This window comes from Corvus moneduloides, chromosome 20 (genome assembly GCF_009650955.1).
Source record: "Corvus moneduloides isolate bCorMon1 chromosome 20, bCorMon1.pri, whole genome shotgun sequence".
In the NCBI taxonomy this organism is placed as follows: Eukaryota; Metazoa; Chordata; class Aves; order Passeriformes; family Corvidae; genus Corvus; species Corvus moneduloides.
This window is the reverse complement of record NC_045495.1, coordinates 7,810,379-7,827,630: the sequence shown is the minus strand read 5'-3', so window position 1 is coordinate 7,827,630 and position 17,252 is coordinate 7,810,379. Positions and strand designations below refer to the sequence as shown.

The 17,252-nt window shown below is 45.2% G+C and overlaps 1 protein-coding gene across 13 annotated transcripts in view; it reads right to left on the bottom strand.

The window, feature by feature from the left end:
- CLIP2 (CAP-Gly domain containing linker protein 2) overlaps window positions 1-17,252 on the bottom strand; it is a 100,487-nt gene that overhangs the window by 12,821 nt on the left and 70,414 nt on the right. For 12 of the 13 annotated variants that reach the window (XM_032129704.1, XM_032129708.1, XM_032129703.1 and 9 more), the window contains 7 exons: window positions 14,192-14,405; window positions 13,047-13,244; window positions 11,191-11,294; window positions 9,618-9,678; window positions 5,126-5,230; window positions 2,651-3,595; window positions 94-151 (listed from right to left, as the gene is read on the bottom strand). In XM_032129704.1, coding sequence (XP_031985595.1) covers window positions 94-151; window positions 2,651-3,595; window positions 5,126-5,230; window positions 9,618-9,678; window positions 11,191-11,294; window positions 13,047-13,244; window positions 14,192-14,405 — 1,685 coding nt within the window. The remainder of the gene's footprint in view (window positions 1-93; window positions 152-2,650; window positions 3,596-5,125; window positions 5,231-9,617; window positions 9,679-11,190; window positions 11,295-13,046; window positions 13,245-14,191; window positions 14,406-17,252) is intronic. The other variant, XM_032129715.1, reaches the window with a different exon arrangement.

The following is a 17,252-nucleotide window of genomic DNA, read 5'->3' as shown; positions in this document are numbered from 1 at the left end:
GCAGCCATCCCTGCAAGAGCAGAAAGTTAGAGGAAGAGAAAGCATACAAGTCACTAGAACAGGGTGTTCCAAGTAAAAATAGGAGCTTCATACCTTCCATAGTCTGCTTCATCTTTATCTTCTCTTCTGAAATATCATTAGTCTCAATCATCTGGAATAAATGTAAAATATGATAAATAATAAACCAATCCTTTACCCAAAGATTCAAAGCAAAGTTAACAACCACAAAGCCCCATCCAAAGCAAAAAGTATCCAGTGTCCAAGTTAGGATGTTTTACATCCTTCCCAAGAGGGAAATAAAGGCTTTTTTTGAGGAGCCACTTGTCCCGCTGGGTACTACTGAGGCTGACCAGAGTGCCCACACACAACCTGCAGTTGAGCACAACAGCAGGATTCACCCAGGAGGGAACAGAGCTCAGGTTTTTCCCCACAAGTTCTGATTCCAGCTCTGCACATTCAGAATTTGTGCAGAGGGACGGAAGAGCTGCTGTCCCTCGGACCAGGCATCTCTGGTCAATCACAGCAAATATCCAACTGCAAATGCTCTCCAGCATGCAACTTGAGACCTACCAGTCAACAAGTTCCTCAACTTCTGTGGAAGCTAGCTGTGCCCAAAGTTATAAAACCTTGATAAAATAATAGTTTATTAGAGAACTAATGCATTCATAAAAATAATAACAGGCAAATGCCAGGTCCATACAGGGGATTCTGCTTTTTTCCCCCCACCCTCTTTTCTATATTGCAACGAAAAGCCAGAGACTGCAGAGCTTTCAATGCCAAGCTTTCCGTGCAGAGGCTACAACTGAGCCCTTCATGCCTCTTCCCATCCAGCAGCCTTTGTTGGAACCTCAGCACCAGACCCAGCAGTTGCTGTGGCCACCACAGCCAAGAGCCCCAAGGTCAGTTCCCTAAAGTCTGGGCTGTGGGACGAGTCAAACAGAAGCACGAGCACCCCCAGAGGAGAAATATGTTTCCTGACATACTTTTGGTATGGAAAAAACTATTTGACTACTCCAGGGAAGCACAGTTGTGGTTCTCACTTGAAGGTCTAGGAAAGACTGTCACAAGACACCTTTGCTTGTTTAAAATACTTGGACAGTGAATACCACAGTCACTTTAAATTAACTAAGACAATTTAAGATAGAACTTGCCCCATGATACTCGAAGGCTTTCAACCATGCATTTCTTCCCATATTCTCCTGGTTTTAATTGACACATAGTTGAAATAATTACTTCAAGACTTCCCCGGTTCTAAACCAGTATTAATATCCCCCAGAGCCCTTCTATTTATCTAAAGGGCTCTGGAACAAGCCTCCAGTTTCTTCTTTTCCATTCATTCCTGTTTGAATATTGACAATAATGTGTTACATGTTGTAGTAACAACCCCCTTTTCCCAGGGTCCTGGCTGTACTTATTGTTCCCAACTGTCCTTACTAGATGAAACATGCTAGAGCAACCCTTCACACACTATTAATGCTGGAGATTCCTCCTTGGCCTTTGCCTCTATTGTCCTCAGTGTGCCTGTTTCCAAGGTGTGAACTTCTGACTTAGAAAACATGGAATTCATGGGCTTGACTTTGCTGCCTGGAGGTACAACTGGTTTCAGTGGGGCTGTTCAAGTTGGGAAATTAAACACAAGCATTGAATTCATTGGCACCTCTGTCTGGAACAGAAACTACATCACCAGTGAAATTTCAACAGAGTATTCTTAAAATGTACGCTTTTTACAGCTTATTTTAATTTTCTGCATCCCCACAGGATGTAAATTGGGTTTTTCCTCATTTCTCATGCAAAATCCAAACACAAATAGGGGCTCAGCCCAGAGCCATGAGTAGCAATCTCCCCTCTCACTACAGTGCAGAACCAGCCACAATTCCCTGTGCCATGCACAAAAGTGGGATGATCCATCCTGTGGCAAATAGTCCAAAAAAAAAAAAAAAAAAAAAAGGATGACTTAAGGAGACACAAAGGCCACAATAAATTCATATTACTGCTATTATTTCAGCCTTCCCTGGTCTCATATTTAATCAGGCATTTTATTTCCCCAGCCTGGTGCCATTCTGACCCTTGCTGGCAGCTTTTCCCCTATAATCCTCAACACCAGCATTTCCCTGTCTCCCATATGTGCTGTGAAGCCCCTGTCCTGCTGCTGGCACACTCCCACCCCATCCCACAGTTCAGCCACTCACTGCACCTCTCAAACCCTGCTCCAAGCACTGAGCAAGGTTAAATCTTTTTCCACCCTATCCTCCTACCACCCCTAAAGAGTCTTGGCCAATAGCACACCAAGACTGCTGCAGCTCCTTGGAGAAACACAACTGTACTGTAGGAATGATGGTTTTTCCAGCTCAGAACACTGCTTGCTCAGAATGAGAGCCCACCCTGGCAAACCACGACAGCCCTACTTTGCTGCCACAGCAGCCTCCAAGCTCAGATGTGGCCCCACTTGCTCTTTTTTCCTAGTTGTCCCACTGTACTGGCTTTCTAGAGTAGAAAGACACCTTCAGCATGGAGATGCAGTGCAGAAAGAGCACTGTCAGTGGAAGGAAAAGACATCCAGATATTTGAGGCCTCAGAAAACTGCACAAGGCAGCGGCTGAGGGGTTACCAACAGTGATAATAAACAAGCCAAATGACCCCAAAGTCATACATTTGCATGCTGAGAAGGATGCAGGGCCTCCATGGACTGCAGCTTGTTCTCTAAGACAAGCACTTTTTCCTGCAGTCTTTGGATCTCCTGTTTGCTGTGGGCTTCTGTTTTCTGTAACGTTTCATAGTCCAACATCTTCTTTTCAGCCAAAGATATCTGCTCTTTCAAGAAAGCTATTGCTTGTGTCTGATCTGTGTATTCACCATGAAGTTTCTCCAGTTCATGCACCCTCAGCTCAGCATCTCGACACTTGTCCTTCACATCTTGGAGTTCAAGAAGGTGCTGACTGCTTTTGGTTTCCATTTGCATTTTCCAGTTGCTGTTGCTTTTTTCCACTTCATCCAAAGCCTCCTGCAGCTTCAGTTTGAGACTCTCTTTCTCCTTTATATGGACAGCTGTCTCAATGTCGTGCTTTGCTTTCAGGTTCTCCAACTCAAGCTGGTGCTCCAACTTTATACTCTCCACCACTGCCTTCAGCTCCACGATCTCCTTGTGCTGGGTGTCAGGGCCTGAGTTGAGTGTGGCTTTCAGGTCCTCCAGAGACTTCTGGTGGTCAGAAGCTAACGTGTCCAACTTGGACTTCCAGTTGTCCATGAGCCCCATGTTCTCGTTAGTGGCTTGCTGAACCTTATGCTTTAGGTCAACAATCTCCTGTGAGTACTTCTCATTGACAGATTTCAGCTTCTCCATCTCCTGCTGGTACTTCTTTAGTGTCTTTTCGTACTTCTCCTTCAGCTGGCTGCTCTCCTTCTGATGCTCCTTGTTGGCAGACAGCAGCTGATCCCGCAGCCGAAGAGCCTCCGACTGCAAGCCCAGGTTGTGCTCAGGGGTCTCTGCCTGGTGGGAGCTCCGGAGGCACTGCCGGAGCTCATCCACCTCGCTGCGCCTGAGGCTCAGCTCCTCCTCCAGCTGCAGGATTCTGGACTTCTCGGCCACTGTGGTTAACTGCAACACAACAGAGAACACAAAGTCAGCGCACCTCTCCTCGCTGCATCCTTCCCCTTTAGTAAGCGTGCTCCAGTGGAAGTAAATCCAAAGTACGTTAGTCAAAGTTCAAATAACGAGGTAAAGAACACCCGGTACCTTCCAACCTGAGCACAGTTTTGCACCAGGGTAAGCAGCACCGACAACTCACGGTTATGTCTGTGCCAATTGCAATTTATTTTTCCTAATACAAATCTCTTGCTTTCCACAGAAAAACATCTTGGCAATAACCCTTGAAATTCACTAGGGAGCAACAGTGGTTTATGAAAAATAATGTCCTGGAAGGGCATTATGTTTCCAGATCAGGCATCTTGCCAGATGATGCACAGAGGAGATGTGACTGCACATGCAGGAATTTCACAAGCATCAAAACCAGCATTAAGCATATCATGTTTCCTTTATTGCTCAGCAATCCTCAGCCTGCAGACCTCTCTTCTGTAACGGAATTTGTTTACCCTGGTGTAAAAAGGAAAAGGGATTTTTACACGTGAGTACTTGTTAGAGTTTATTAGCAAAGTCAAAATAACAAAGGAGGCTAGAGGATGCAAGACAATAAATCTGGCCATGGTGCACATTGAGCTTAAGGGCTATGGATCCATGTTTTGTAATCTGAATGTAACCTGGCAGGGCTGAACTCCCTGCAAGTCACAGGGAGTTCAGGGTGCTGAAGCTATGGATGGAGAAGAGGATGAAATATTAGAAAAAGGCAACAGAAAGAAGGAAACTGAGCCAAACCCCAAGAGATCAATTCCACTCCATTTCAATCGCCATTTCCCCGGCAGCCATCAGCCCAGGAGGCTGGTGGTCATTATTTTAGATGGGCACAGGGGGCTTCAAATCATCCACACTTTTTAGAGACCCTCACATTGGTGTTTTCTACAGCTCTCAAACCCATTGCTGCTCACTGCAACAAATTTGCTGCTTCCCACACCACACCAGCATGAAAAAGCCCTTTCCACATCTGGCCTGCCTTTAGGATTCCTCCAGGCAACCTGTCCTGCTGCAGGCAGAGCCAAGAATCAGAGTGGGCCCACCTGCATTCACCAGGACCTTCCACTTCAGATGGCAGCTCCCACAACTGGCAGGGGAGACTGAAATGTTGATTGCAATGTTATTTCCTCTTACAGCCTGGGGGGGGGGGCCTCAAGCAGAATGAATTCTGCAGGGTGTGGATATTGCTGGGATATGCTAATTGAAAAATGAATTGTGACGAGCTCATGTGTCAGATGGTGGCATGGGGCAGAGAAGCAAACTCAATCTGAGAAACAAGTTCCCCACACGAGAAGCAAAGCTAGAAATCACATTGTACCACTATTTCTGGGAAAGAGAGCAAATAAAAATTAAAAAAAAAAAAAAATCAGGGAAGCTTAAGTTCAAGCCAAAATCAATCAACCCCACAAAAACCAAAAGAAAGAAACCCAAAGCAAGGCATCATGAGCACCAAGGCAGGGCAAGCACTGTCTGCAGGCAGGGCAAGTGGGGGTCCATTACCCTGGTGTCCTCTAATTCTCTGAGGAGTTTTTCAGCCTGTGCCTTCTCAAACAGCAGGCTCTGCTCGAGCTCCCGTATTCGGGCATGCTCCAACTGCGTCTGAGTCTGGTCACACAGAGGGGAAAAAAGAACAGTGGAGATGGGAGTAGGGGAAGGGAGGGAAAGAGAGAAAGAGGAAAAGAGAAGGCTGCAACATCATCTCCAGCGTACAAGACAAGGAAAGGCAGTTCACAACAGGAAGAGAATAAAGATCCAAACAAGGAGGAAAAATCCAACCAAACAGAAAATGGTCCCTACGGGATTTTACATGGTACTTGTAGTGGTTCTTCAGAAGAAAATTGAATCTGTGATGGGAAAATATCCTTCTGCATTAGAAACCTGCATCAGTGTTTTCCTGCATCAGCTGAAGACACTTCCTAAAAAGCAAAGCTCCCACCAGTACAAGGCCCTTGTACACAAAGAGAATGCAAAGACATTGCAATGATTCTCCACGTCTTTCCTCAAGAAGAATCACAAGGTAGAGTGAAAAGAGTTGGAAGTTTCCATCCTCTTTTTGCTCTGGAGACAGTGTGAATCCTACACTAAGTGGGGAAGAAAAAGCAGGTCAGACTGTACATGACATGTTGTAAAACCGAAAATACACGGCAGTGAAGCAGTCAGGGAATTGAGATACCAAACTGTTCTATAAATCAGTGCTTTGGGTTTGAATAGGCCTGACATGAATTTCAAATTGATTTTTGTACAGTAAGAGTCTACTGATTTTGGCACAAGAAAACAGAACTTTTTTGGTTGGTTGGTTTTGGGACTTTTGGTTGGTTGGTTGGTGGCTTGTTTTCAAGGGGTTTTTTCTGACAAATAACTCAACTAAGCACAAGAAGTTCACATGATCTACCCAAATCCAGGAGCACTGGCTCTGGGCATTCCTTTAGTGCCCTTCACTTTTAAAGCTGAAGTACCACAAAGCTGCACTTGGTGGCAAAGCTCAGCACTCCACAATCACCACTGTAGTATCATGTAAAATTCGCTATAAATAAAAGAAGAGAGGAAAGTGCATGCACACTCTGGCCTTCACTTTTTTTTAGCTTACAAACCCCACATTTTCCTTTGAATTAAACTTAATTAATCTACCAAATAAAAAACTTAATCTAGCAAAAAGCAAACAAACCTGCTCAGAACCATTTTTTGCCCTTCATTCCCATATAATTATTTGCTTCCCCCCCTCTTTCTATTTGAGCCAGTTTTCAGGATTTTCTGCCCTTCCCTACAATAAAGCAAGGCTTGGCTAGTTGTGTACAAATGATAGAAACTCAAGTTAAAAAAAATCCACATTTTATGCTTGCAAAATATCACTGTACATGTATTCATAGATGGTGACATAACTGCCAGTTATATTCAGATGGCTCTGTATTTTATGTGCCTTGTTGGACCCCTGAAGGAGGGGGGCAAAAACACGTGGATTCAAGAGCCCAAATATTATCAAAATCCCAAATTATATAACTTAAGTGCAAAAGTTGGCTGATTGCATCCTAAAAAAAAAAAAAAAAAAAAAAAAAAAAAAAAAAAAGGCATTTAATTAAGTAAATAAAACTAATTCTGCTTCCTATAAAGTCCAAAGATCCACATCTCAAGATGGAGCTCCAGGCTTGATTTTACTTACAGGAATAAATATTCCTTTGATACCAATTAATTAACTGGTGGCAGCACATCAGATATTTTCTACCTGAAGATGCTGACCTGTTACAAAACTCATCTCTGGACTTCTCAAAGAGATGCTCTCCAGACTCCTGAGGTTAACACAAGTGCCCAGTCAAGCTCTCAGTCCCACCTGATATTCTTGATCAGTATCTATTAATCCTGCTATTTTCCTACTCTGGAAAAATATATGAAAATAGAGGGGAAAAAAACAACAACAAAGAAACCAAAAACCATGGAAAAAATTAGATTAACTGTTTTACAGTCCTTAAATCTTAGATTCACATCAAATCCTGTATTATTTTATGTAAATTGGTTTGCTAGTACTAGCCAATATGAGTCAGAGTCTCAAATCCAAAGTTTTCCTGCACTTTGAGGAAGCTCAGATAGGAATTTCAGATTTACTTCTAGCTATTTCTCTTAAATTACTGTTCATTAATTATAAACTGACTTCCCACTGACATTCAAGGCATGCTGCAGGATCCAGGAGATGAGCATGAGAGAGTTCCTTGAAGTTGGTATTTCCCGTAAACCATGGTCTTCCACCACAAAAAGCCTTTCCTGAAAGCTTTTCCTAAATTTGGTTTTCATCTTTCAAAGCTCTTGAAAGCTTTTCCTGCATTTGTTTTTCATCTTCCAAAGCACTACAGCATCAGCTGCCAACCAGGATCAAAAGTGGATTGAATTAATAACTGCATTATTAGCAAGGCTAAATCCACAGTCCCTCTATCAGAGGTCCAAAACCTTGATCTGTATCTTCAGGCCACCAACACATGGATTTCTTTGGTCAAATTGCTTCCAAGGATGCTGCCTGTCATGCTCTACACCCAAGAGCCCTAGATTTGTTCAGAACATACATGTTATTGGGACAAACATCAGGGCATTTAGCCAAGCCTTCAGCAGAAACCCCAGAGCCATGGACCACACAGCAGAGAACCCGTTCTTACCATTGTCATAATTTCTGTTACTGGCTGTTAAGTCACAGTAAAAACTCCCCTCTGAATACTTGGAAGATCTGCTGGTGTAAGAAGACTGACAAGACCAGAGGAAAGCAGACAACTGTCACTGGACTTTGCTTTTGGCTAGTTCAGCTCTAGAGAGGGATGCCAAGGGCTGTGCTTGCAGCCACTGGATGACTTCATTGTGATTTTACACAACGAATATCAAGAACAACCATTTCCCAGGAAACACACTGCAACATGAAGGAGCACTTCTCCTCCTGATTTTCAATAAAAGGTTTCAGAGGTTTTTTTTTCTCTAAGTTAATGACTTGCTTCTGGAAAGGAAAGCTTAACTATCTCCACAAAAAAGCAGGAAGGTGAGAATTAATTCCAGTGGGTCAATTGTTTAGTCTGAGCATGCAAATTAGGCAGACAGGATGTAAAAACTGGCCACAGCCAAGCCCTCTGCCAATGCCTGTGCTGGTACTGATGCTGGACTCATGGAGAGCATGCCAGTTCCCTGGATCAGAGGAAATCAAGCTCTCCTAAATTATTTGTTCTTTTGTACAGACAAGCATGGAAGTGAGGACAGGACCATAACGGTCTGCTGAAAGCTTAGCCACATCCCCATTGCAAAACAATTCCTTCCCAGCCCAAAGGAAAATTAAATCTAAGACTGCAAGTCCCAAACTGAGAATGGGAGCCCTTATCCACAGCATCTTATGATCTTGCTAAGCATGGTGGCTTTAAAAAAAAAAAAAAAAAATCCAAATATACTATCTGGCCAACCCTGGTCCCACTGTCATCATTACACAGCCAGGCTTAAAAACTTGGAGCTTACAAAAGTACAATTCACTACTCTCAAAGGGAATGATGGACGGATCAACCACCCTTCTCTAAGGCACTGGGGGAAAGCTGTCAGCTCAGGGATGAACAGAAATCTAATTTTGCACCCACACAATAGGCAGAAACTGCACTTGCTGTGCTTCAGCAAAGGTCTGCTATCAGTGCACTGCTAATTTACACCCTGTCAAACATCTCCTTCAGCTTCTGGATGAAGAGGAGAGGTTTATGCCAACAGGATCACAGCCACAGCAATGTATCCATTTCCTAGTTTTCCCATTTTCCTGGGCTTTTATTGCTATGACTGACAGTGAAGCACAGGAGCAGGGCCCTTGAGATTTCTGGCTGTTCCTAACCTGGCACTCCGGCTGAAGAGAAGGAAACCTCCCTTGATTTACATGTGGAGAACAGAGCCTTGCTTTCACAGAAAGATTTTCTTTTCCTTTTTTCACCCTGAAAAAGCCTCCCACTCAAGGGCAAGCTCCCAACATCACTTCCAGTTTGCACAATGTTCACTGCAACAGCATCACTCTGAGGAACAGCCCTTCCCAGTGACAGGGTGTCAATCCTTGCGTCAAACCCACACTCATGGGCAGTGAATTCCACATGAGGATACCCCAGGATACACAGCATTTCGGCTGGAATCAAATAGCATCCAACCAGGAGACTGCGTGTGCCCATTCGCTGCTAAGAGCAGGACACTGCAGGGACAGGAATTGAACCATCAATTCATTTCTAGAGTGGAAAAACATATGTTCCAACACACTCAGATACAGATTTTAATATGGCTTGGCAATTTAGAGTGACAGATTAACTCCAGGCAGCTCCAAGTGTGAATAGTCATTGGGCACCACACCAAAGAACAATCCTCACAGTTTACACCATGGTGTTTGCAGCAGGTCCAAAGCCATCAATAAAGTACTGTTAGAGGGGAGCAAAAGATGGCAGAAGTTACTCAAGTGAGGCCCCACATGTAACTTTGGACCCCACATTTTGGCAAGATCATAAGGAATTACCTCCAGATCTCCTTTTGTAATGGATTCTTCCTCCACACGGAACTGCAAGTCCTCCACTTTCCTGGGGAAGGAAAGGGACACAAAGAACAATCAGGAACACTCATCTCAGCACCCTCTGTCTAAGCAGCCATTGTGCATAAACCTTTTCACTATTAATCAAGTTTTATGGATTACTGCAACACCATCAATGGAGAGATCATTACCAACAAATGGAAAAGCTGCCCAAAAACTACTGGTAAGCTTTTTGTGTTCTAAAACCACCCACCCAATATTAAAAAATCATGTCATGGCCTGCAAAATCAAATTCTGAGAGGAGAAGAATACAGACCACCTTTGGATACAAACAGCTCAGCAGAAACTGAGCAGCAAGACCCACTGAGCAGGACAGTTATAAGCAGCTTTCCACACACAAACATGGCCTTTTTGCAAGGTACATCCTCTCTGACACCAGGATCCTAAAAACAAGCGAACCACAACCAGGTTTCACTGGTTTGTTTAAACCTTATTATCCTGCAGCCGAGCACCGGGCAATTCCTGTGCCAAATGCACAGGGTCCATACAAAATATTCCAAGGGAATTGGATCCTCTGCCTCCTTGGCAGAGAGTGGGCAGTGTTTAGTGTTTCCACAACGTCGAGACTGTGAGCTACCCTGGCAGAAGTGCCTTCCCCACAGATTGTACAGGCCAGTCATGCATAAATGCACATAAATTCACACACATTAACACAGACATGCCGAGGAAACTCTTCTCTTTTGGAAGAGAGAAGCCAGTAACAGTAGACAATAATCCAATTTTCTGTTAGACTCAGCCCTCTTTTCCTCTTTACTGATAAAAAAAAAAAGGCTGAGGATGTTTAGTTGGTAGGCAGATGTAAGGACTCTGATTCTGTTAGAGATAAAAATAGCTGTGAGTGTACATAATGAACTCCATAAACAAGTTTCCTTGTCTAAACCTCCTCTATTTAGAGGAGGGAGGTATCTGCTGATATTTAGGGGAAAACTCAGCTGTCTTGGGTTAAAGGGCCTCCTGGAGCTGGGAAAGTCAGCTGCCTACCAGGAGTAGGGGGAGACTTATGTATGAAAAACATTTCATCCTCAGAGGGGCATCAGTCAATTGAAATCAACACTGTTTTCAGTTATTTAATACATAGAAATGTTTTCCTATTCCCACTGAAGAGCTTAATTATATACATGGAGCAACTGGACTCCAAGAATGACATGCAGATCTCCACTCTTACCTAGAGAGGAAAAGTATGCACCATGATATATGCATGGATGGGGGCCTCTGCGATATGGGGAGATGGTGAATCACACTACAGTGAGGTTGTACTCCAGTTTGGCTTCCCTTCCTCACAAAAAACATCCTCAAGATCAGCCCATCACAAATGGAGGGGAAGAAGGGGTCTTTAGCAAATCCAGGTTGTACAGGAGGGTCTGTGATGGCCCAACGTGCACATGCCTGTTTATGATCCAAATCTTATTTCATACTGTATCCTTAAGCCAAAGCCACCTGAAGGCTTTATCACTGCCACACATGACTTCACCTCCCTCACACCCATCCACTCCTGCTTTACCTCTTCTCCTCTTCCAGCTGGTTCAACAGCTCAATCTTCTCCTTCTGCATCCCATCCACCAAGGCTCGTGCTCGCTGGAGGTTTCCTTCTGCCTCTGTGACATACTGGAACAAAAAATAAGCCTGAGACACAAAAGCTAGCCATTTCTGAAGTAGTACAAAGCTGTTTAAGAAAGGGTCAGAACTAGGGAGCAGAAAGTTTTGATGATCTGTTTCAGAGGATGCTGTGGTAAGAGCACATTTTCCGAAGAGCACAGGATGTAGGGATGGAGACAACAAAAACTGCTCAGTCTCCAGCAGCTGTAAGAGATCCATGCTTCAGTGCCTCTCTGACCTGAACCTTTTGAAGAACCCAGCTCTGATTAGAGTTAAGAACTTGAAGCCTGAAAAGTTCTGAAAATCTGGTCAGAGGTTATCAGTGCAATTCAGCCCCAGACATGAAGCAAGAGAGACATTTCAGACTTCTGTTAATTCATTTGTTACTGATAATTACTGGAAAACACGATACACAAGAAGAAAGTCAGCTTGCAGTTGATTTCCCAACTTCTCCTGCATTTCTGACAGGCAGGTGTGACCTACCACATAAATGTACAGTGCCATCCCTGTTCCCAGGTAGCTCACTCGGGTTTATAAGCATGAGCAAGGAATTTAGAACAAGAGCATGTTGGAACCCCGGGTTTAGAGAATTTAGGTTTCTGGGATATAATAATATATATATGTGTAACAATATGGAGGTGTGGATTTCTTCTTCTTTTCTCCTTCTTCTTCACAAATCTGGGTGTTCTGATATTGGGTCAAAAAACCCACAGTGCAGATCATGAATAGTTAGTTATTGGATTATAAGTAAAACCAAATTACTTTACATTCCATAATTGGGTAATTTGGACCTTAAAAGGCCTTGGAAGTTAGAACTCACGGCCATTTTCCACCTTGTTAACTTGGAGGCACACTCTGTGCAGCTGTATTAAAGATAAGAAGACATTGAAGAACCACATACTGACAAATAGCACAAACACATCTCTCTTTAAGCATTTGAATACATAAAATATCCTCTGTACAAATGCTTGTGCAAAAAACAAACAAACACACACCAACCTAATATGATCAGCCTGTTTTCCTTCCAGATTTCCTGACTTCATTAACGTGATAAAAACATCCTCTCTGGTGGGAAAGCAGTGGCATATGAACTGAGCTGGTGTTCTCAGCACCACAAAATCACTGCAATGCAGTCACAGTCACAGCTAGATTCAGTGGCTGGGGGGAACAAATTTGCCTTCCACTTGCATTTCAGCATTGAAATGTATTGATCCACCAGACACAAACTATCCATTGCCTCTTATCTGGCACAGCTATTTTCCTGCTCCTGGCTCGGGGCAGAGACAGCACATGTGACATTGGGAGAGTGGAGAAAGAGCCTCAGTGTCGGGGTCCCTCCCTCCCCACCATGTGGTCCTGGGAGAGGAGCCCTGGGTGGAAGGCACAAGGTTTTCCCTGCCCCTGGTCAGCCTCGTTCCCCATGGGTTGTTTTGTGTTTCCCTGCGCAGGGCAAGGACCCTCGGGTCCCGTGATTGAACAGTTCCTCAGCAGATCCTCAGCCATGCAGCTGGAGAAATAAACATCTCTGAAACAGCTATCAAGAATCGGTCCATATATGTTTCTTTTCCACGGGACTCCTTGTTTGATACTTCGTGTTACAGAATCCCCACTGTAACACCTCAGCTTAACTCACCACATAAAAGGCAGAAATTCAGAACCCAAGTTTCACACACGGGGTAACTTTATGATCTGACACTTTCAGGGGATATCAAATATTCAGACACTTGACAGCTAGTGATAAAAAGCCTTATCACCTCCTACCTGCTCGTGTTGGGCCTTCATGATGGCAATCTCCTTCTCCACCTCACAGATGTGGCTGGTGGCTTTGGCAACCTCTGCCCGCTCCAGGTCACGCTCTGCCAGCAGCTGTTCAATGTGCTGCTGCTTCTCCTTCAGTGCCTCCTGGAGAGCTGTGGTACCAGAGATTTTCCGGGCATATCGAGAAGAGGTCTCTGTCAGCTGGGAAAAGAGTTAAAAGAGATGGGGTAAAGCTGTGTCCTTTCCAGTCTAGAATAGTTGAAGTCCCCTGTTAAATCTGGAATGCTGCTCACCTAAACATTTATTCAGCTGAACAGAGCTGCAGTTCCAGCTCTAGGCCCTACAGGGGAGGTTAAGTCTGAGAAACATCTGGACAATGCTCACAAGCTCAATTGCTCTTCTGCACTGCAATGAAAGCACCATTTCCCAAAGGACAGAACATGGGGTGGGAACTGGGTCAGGAAAAATTATCATGTATTGTATCATCTACCTTCTTAAATATAATTCATTGATGACCTGAACTGATGAAATCCCAAAAGGTGAGCTCAGCTGGGCAGACTGATTTCAAGTGGAGACCAGTACGGGGTTGTTCGATCCACTCCCAGGAATGACACTGCACACCCTCTTCCCCAGCCAAGAGGGCTGCAGGTCTTCTGCAGCAACACCACAGCACAGCCAGAGCTTTTAATAATATCACTGCCTGCTCTGCTTTCTGCCTGCTTGAGCAACTGCCAAAACCCCAGGCATATGACCCACGACATTGTCACCCTCCACAATAAGACAGTCACAGTAGGAGCTTTGCACAGCTGGTCAGTGCAGCAGCATGACCATGTGAGACTGGAAACAGTGTCCTTTTTCTGCAGGGATCCCTTATAAACCTGCTCTTGACAGCAGAACTGAGATTCATCCCACTGAAAATCACACTTCAGGCTCTTCAATGGTCACAGTTGCTTGGTGTCCAGTACAGCCCCCGCGTCCATGAAGGGAGGCTATTTGTGAGGTGGGCAACACTGTCCCACACTCCATTCCCCTCACCTCATCAATGGTGAAGGAGCAGCTGCACTGGAAGAAAACCCCACCCTCCCGCTTTGTGGAGTTGAGTCACAGCAGTGGATTGAAGCTGCAGAGACCATGCAGGAGCCACTTACCAGCCCACTGCGGCTGGGCCTGCCCCCGACTGATGAGGCCACCGAGCTGACAGAGCTGATGGAGGAGCTGCTGGGGCTGTGGGTCAGGGCTGACACTCCCATGGCCATCCGCTTGCTCTTCTTTGCCTTGGCAGGGCTGGTTGATGGGAATCCGATCCGGATCACCTTGTGGATGGGAGCAAAGAGGCCAAACTTGGGTGGGCACTGAAAATACCTGGAATACAGGAGATGTGAGAAGTGGCAGAGCATCCATCTCACCCAAGCCTTGAAGAATGGCACTGCCAAGCAGTACAAAACCCCGGCCCACAGCTCATCTCTGGGTAATTTGCTGTGACATTGTTTCCTGTGTACAGGTAGTTGGATTATTCTCACTTCCTACTTTTAGTACTGGCAATCTCCATGTTTGCATTTGTGGTGCTTTAGCAGGGAGACGTGAGGTAATTGCCAAGCACTAGTTGCTGTGCACTTTGATGAGATGCCAGGAAAGACACATCTGGTAGCCTGGAGAGCACATATCCCACAACATGAACACAGCCAGAGCACAAGCACTCCTTCTCTACCAAGCAACCTTTACAACAAACCAACCTTCTCAAAACTTGTGTGTGCTCTTTACCCTGCTTTGAAGATAGTGATGCAGTAAAGTGTGTCTGCAGGGAGATGTCCAAAGATGGACAAGGCTCTACTCCATGGGGCTCAGCAATGAGACAAGAGGCCATGGGCAGGAAGTTCAACCTGAACACGAGGAATTACTTCTTCCCTGTACAGTGACCAAGCCCTGAAAACACTGCCCAGAGAAGGTGTGGAGTGTCCTTCACTGGGAATTTTCCAGAACCTTCTGGACACAATACTTATGCCATGTGCTCTGGGATGACCCTTCCTTGAGCAGGAAGGTTGGACTAGATGACCAGCTGTGGTCCCTTCCAACCTGACCCACCCTGTGATGCCGTGTCAGATAAAAAGATCTGAATCACACAGTTCTGTAGAAATGTTCCACAGGGTAAAAATCTTTCCTACTAAAACAGGAGAAAATGGCAGCTCAAACCTTTGAAGCTAAAAATACCATTACAGCAAACTCCAGCATGTGCCACCTCCTTGGGGTGGCAGAGAAACTGTTTCCTATGCAAACAAACTTGGAAAGATGCAAGCATGGAGGAAAAGGGAGGATCAGATAATTACAGTGCAAGCTCTCTTCCACAACTGCAGTGAGCCCAATGACTGTGTCTCTCCAGAGCCCTCTTCCAGAATAAAAATGAGCCAAAACTCAGTGTCAAACCCTGGAAATTCCTCCACAGGGCCTTGGCTGACCAGCATAAACCAAGGTTCCTTTGCTGCTGGCCAGCTGCCCGGCAGCAAGAAAAACCAGATCACCTCCAGCACTGTATTCCCTTGTTTCAGGGGAGCAGCCAACATAAAAAGCTCCTATAAGAGCTTTCTCACAGGCTTCCCAGCAAGAATAGGACTAAATACTGGGTTATAAAACAATCTGTCCTATTTTAATATTAAAAACCAGGTTCTAATGACTAAATTACACAAATACAGTTCTACTAGCCCAAGTTCTCTCTCTCTCTCCAGATGTGAGCAGCTGTTTCCCCAACTCCCTTTTATTTTTAAGTGCTGGCAGCCATACAGCTGTGTCACAGGCAGACCCCTGTGTGCTTGGGAGGCCAGGGAACAGCCTGATCTCCAGCCAGATGAGAATAAAACTCATTTTCAAACATCTGCTCAAACCCATTTTTTTTCTATAACAAACTTTAAACAACCCCTCCACAACCCCAAATCTCTCAGCCTCCTCGGCTTCCTGCCAACAGAGGCCCTTGGGTTTCAAAAACCAGCCATACCACAGGCTGACCTCTTACAAACCTGCCAAAGCCCTGCTCAGCATAGTTTTCCCAAATTCCAGCAGGCACAGGCAGGCCAACAGCCCCTTCCACAGCTCTGCCTGGTGTAAGCACAGACTGGTACTCCTGGCTGCACAACAATCCCAAAGGTTAATTCCCTTAAAAGCCTCTGACAGCTCTTAGCAAGCCCAAACTTGCATCACTATGTCTGCCCATTTTCTTTCAGTCCAGATTGAAAGTGGTTGCAATTAGCTTTTATAGTTCAGAAGCAGAAATTCGTTCCAAAACACTTGGCAGTAAAAAAAATCTACTTGAAAACCAAGAGCTGCTCTCACTGAGTGTGGAGGAGCTCCATACTCACATTACAGAATGGAAATGGGGAAGAAAAGTGGCGGTGTGATGGCAATGCAACTGCAGGTGGGAAACGGCACAGGAAATGTTGAAAGAGATGGAAAAATCTTCAGTGTCCAAGGCTGACATGTCACAAACTATGCAGAAGTAAAAGGTCTGGGCAGTTTAGTGAGCAAGGACTCCCACTGGACCAGAGACAGAGAAGGGAGAACAGTAAAATAAGCAGGTAACATTTAAATTACTATAGATGAGTACACAGAACTTGCTTGGCATTGGGGAATTGACACCAAACCAAACCACACCAGCACCTCTGAAGTCTCCTGTGCAGACAGGAAAGCAGATGCAGCAAACCTCAGTGCAAATCAGCACCATCTGATGTACAGAGGTGCTCCCCACAATGATACCCTGTCCCCTGGGCCACTGCTACTGATCCACAGCCTGCAGGCAGCCTCCACTGAAGAGCCACAGCTGCTGGGAAAGCCCAGCCCTTCAGCCTTCTCTTGATGTACATCCACACCTGAACCTGCAGGAAAATCAGTGACCCACCACAAATTTCAGCCAATTCACCACCTACTCAACTGGAGTTGCCTATGACAGCAAAGGTGGTGACAATGCCTTTTGCTCCCTGCTGCCTCTGCTGCTTCTACCAGCCTCCAGTATCTTGAGCTCCAGTTTTGGCTCTGCTCTCCTTTTGTAGCTGCAGCAGGCAGTGCTGGGCTTGTTGACCAGGCCAGGGATGCTCACTAGATGGCAACCCATCACCAAAGCACAGACTCCAGATCTTGCAGGACAAGATCAGGGCAGCCTCAAGAATTCCACGCTGCCACAGCAAACAGGGAAGACTGACTGAGGGTTGCCTACATGCACCAAGG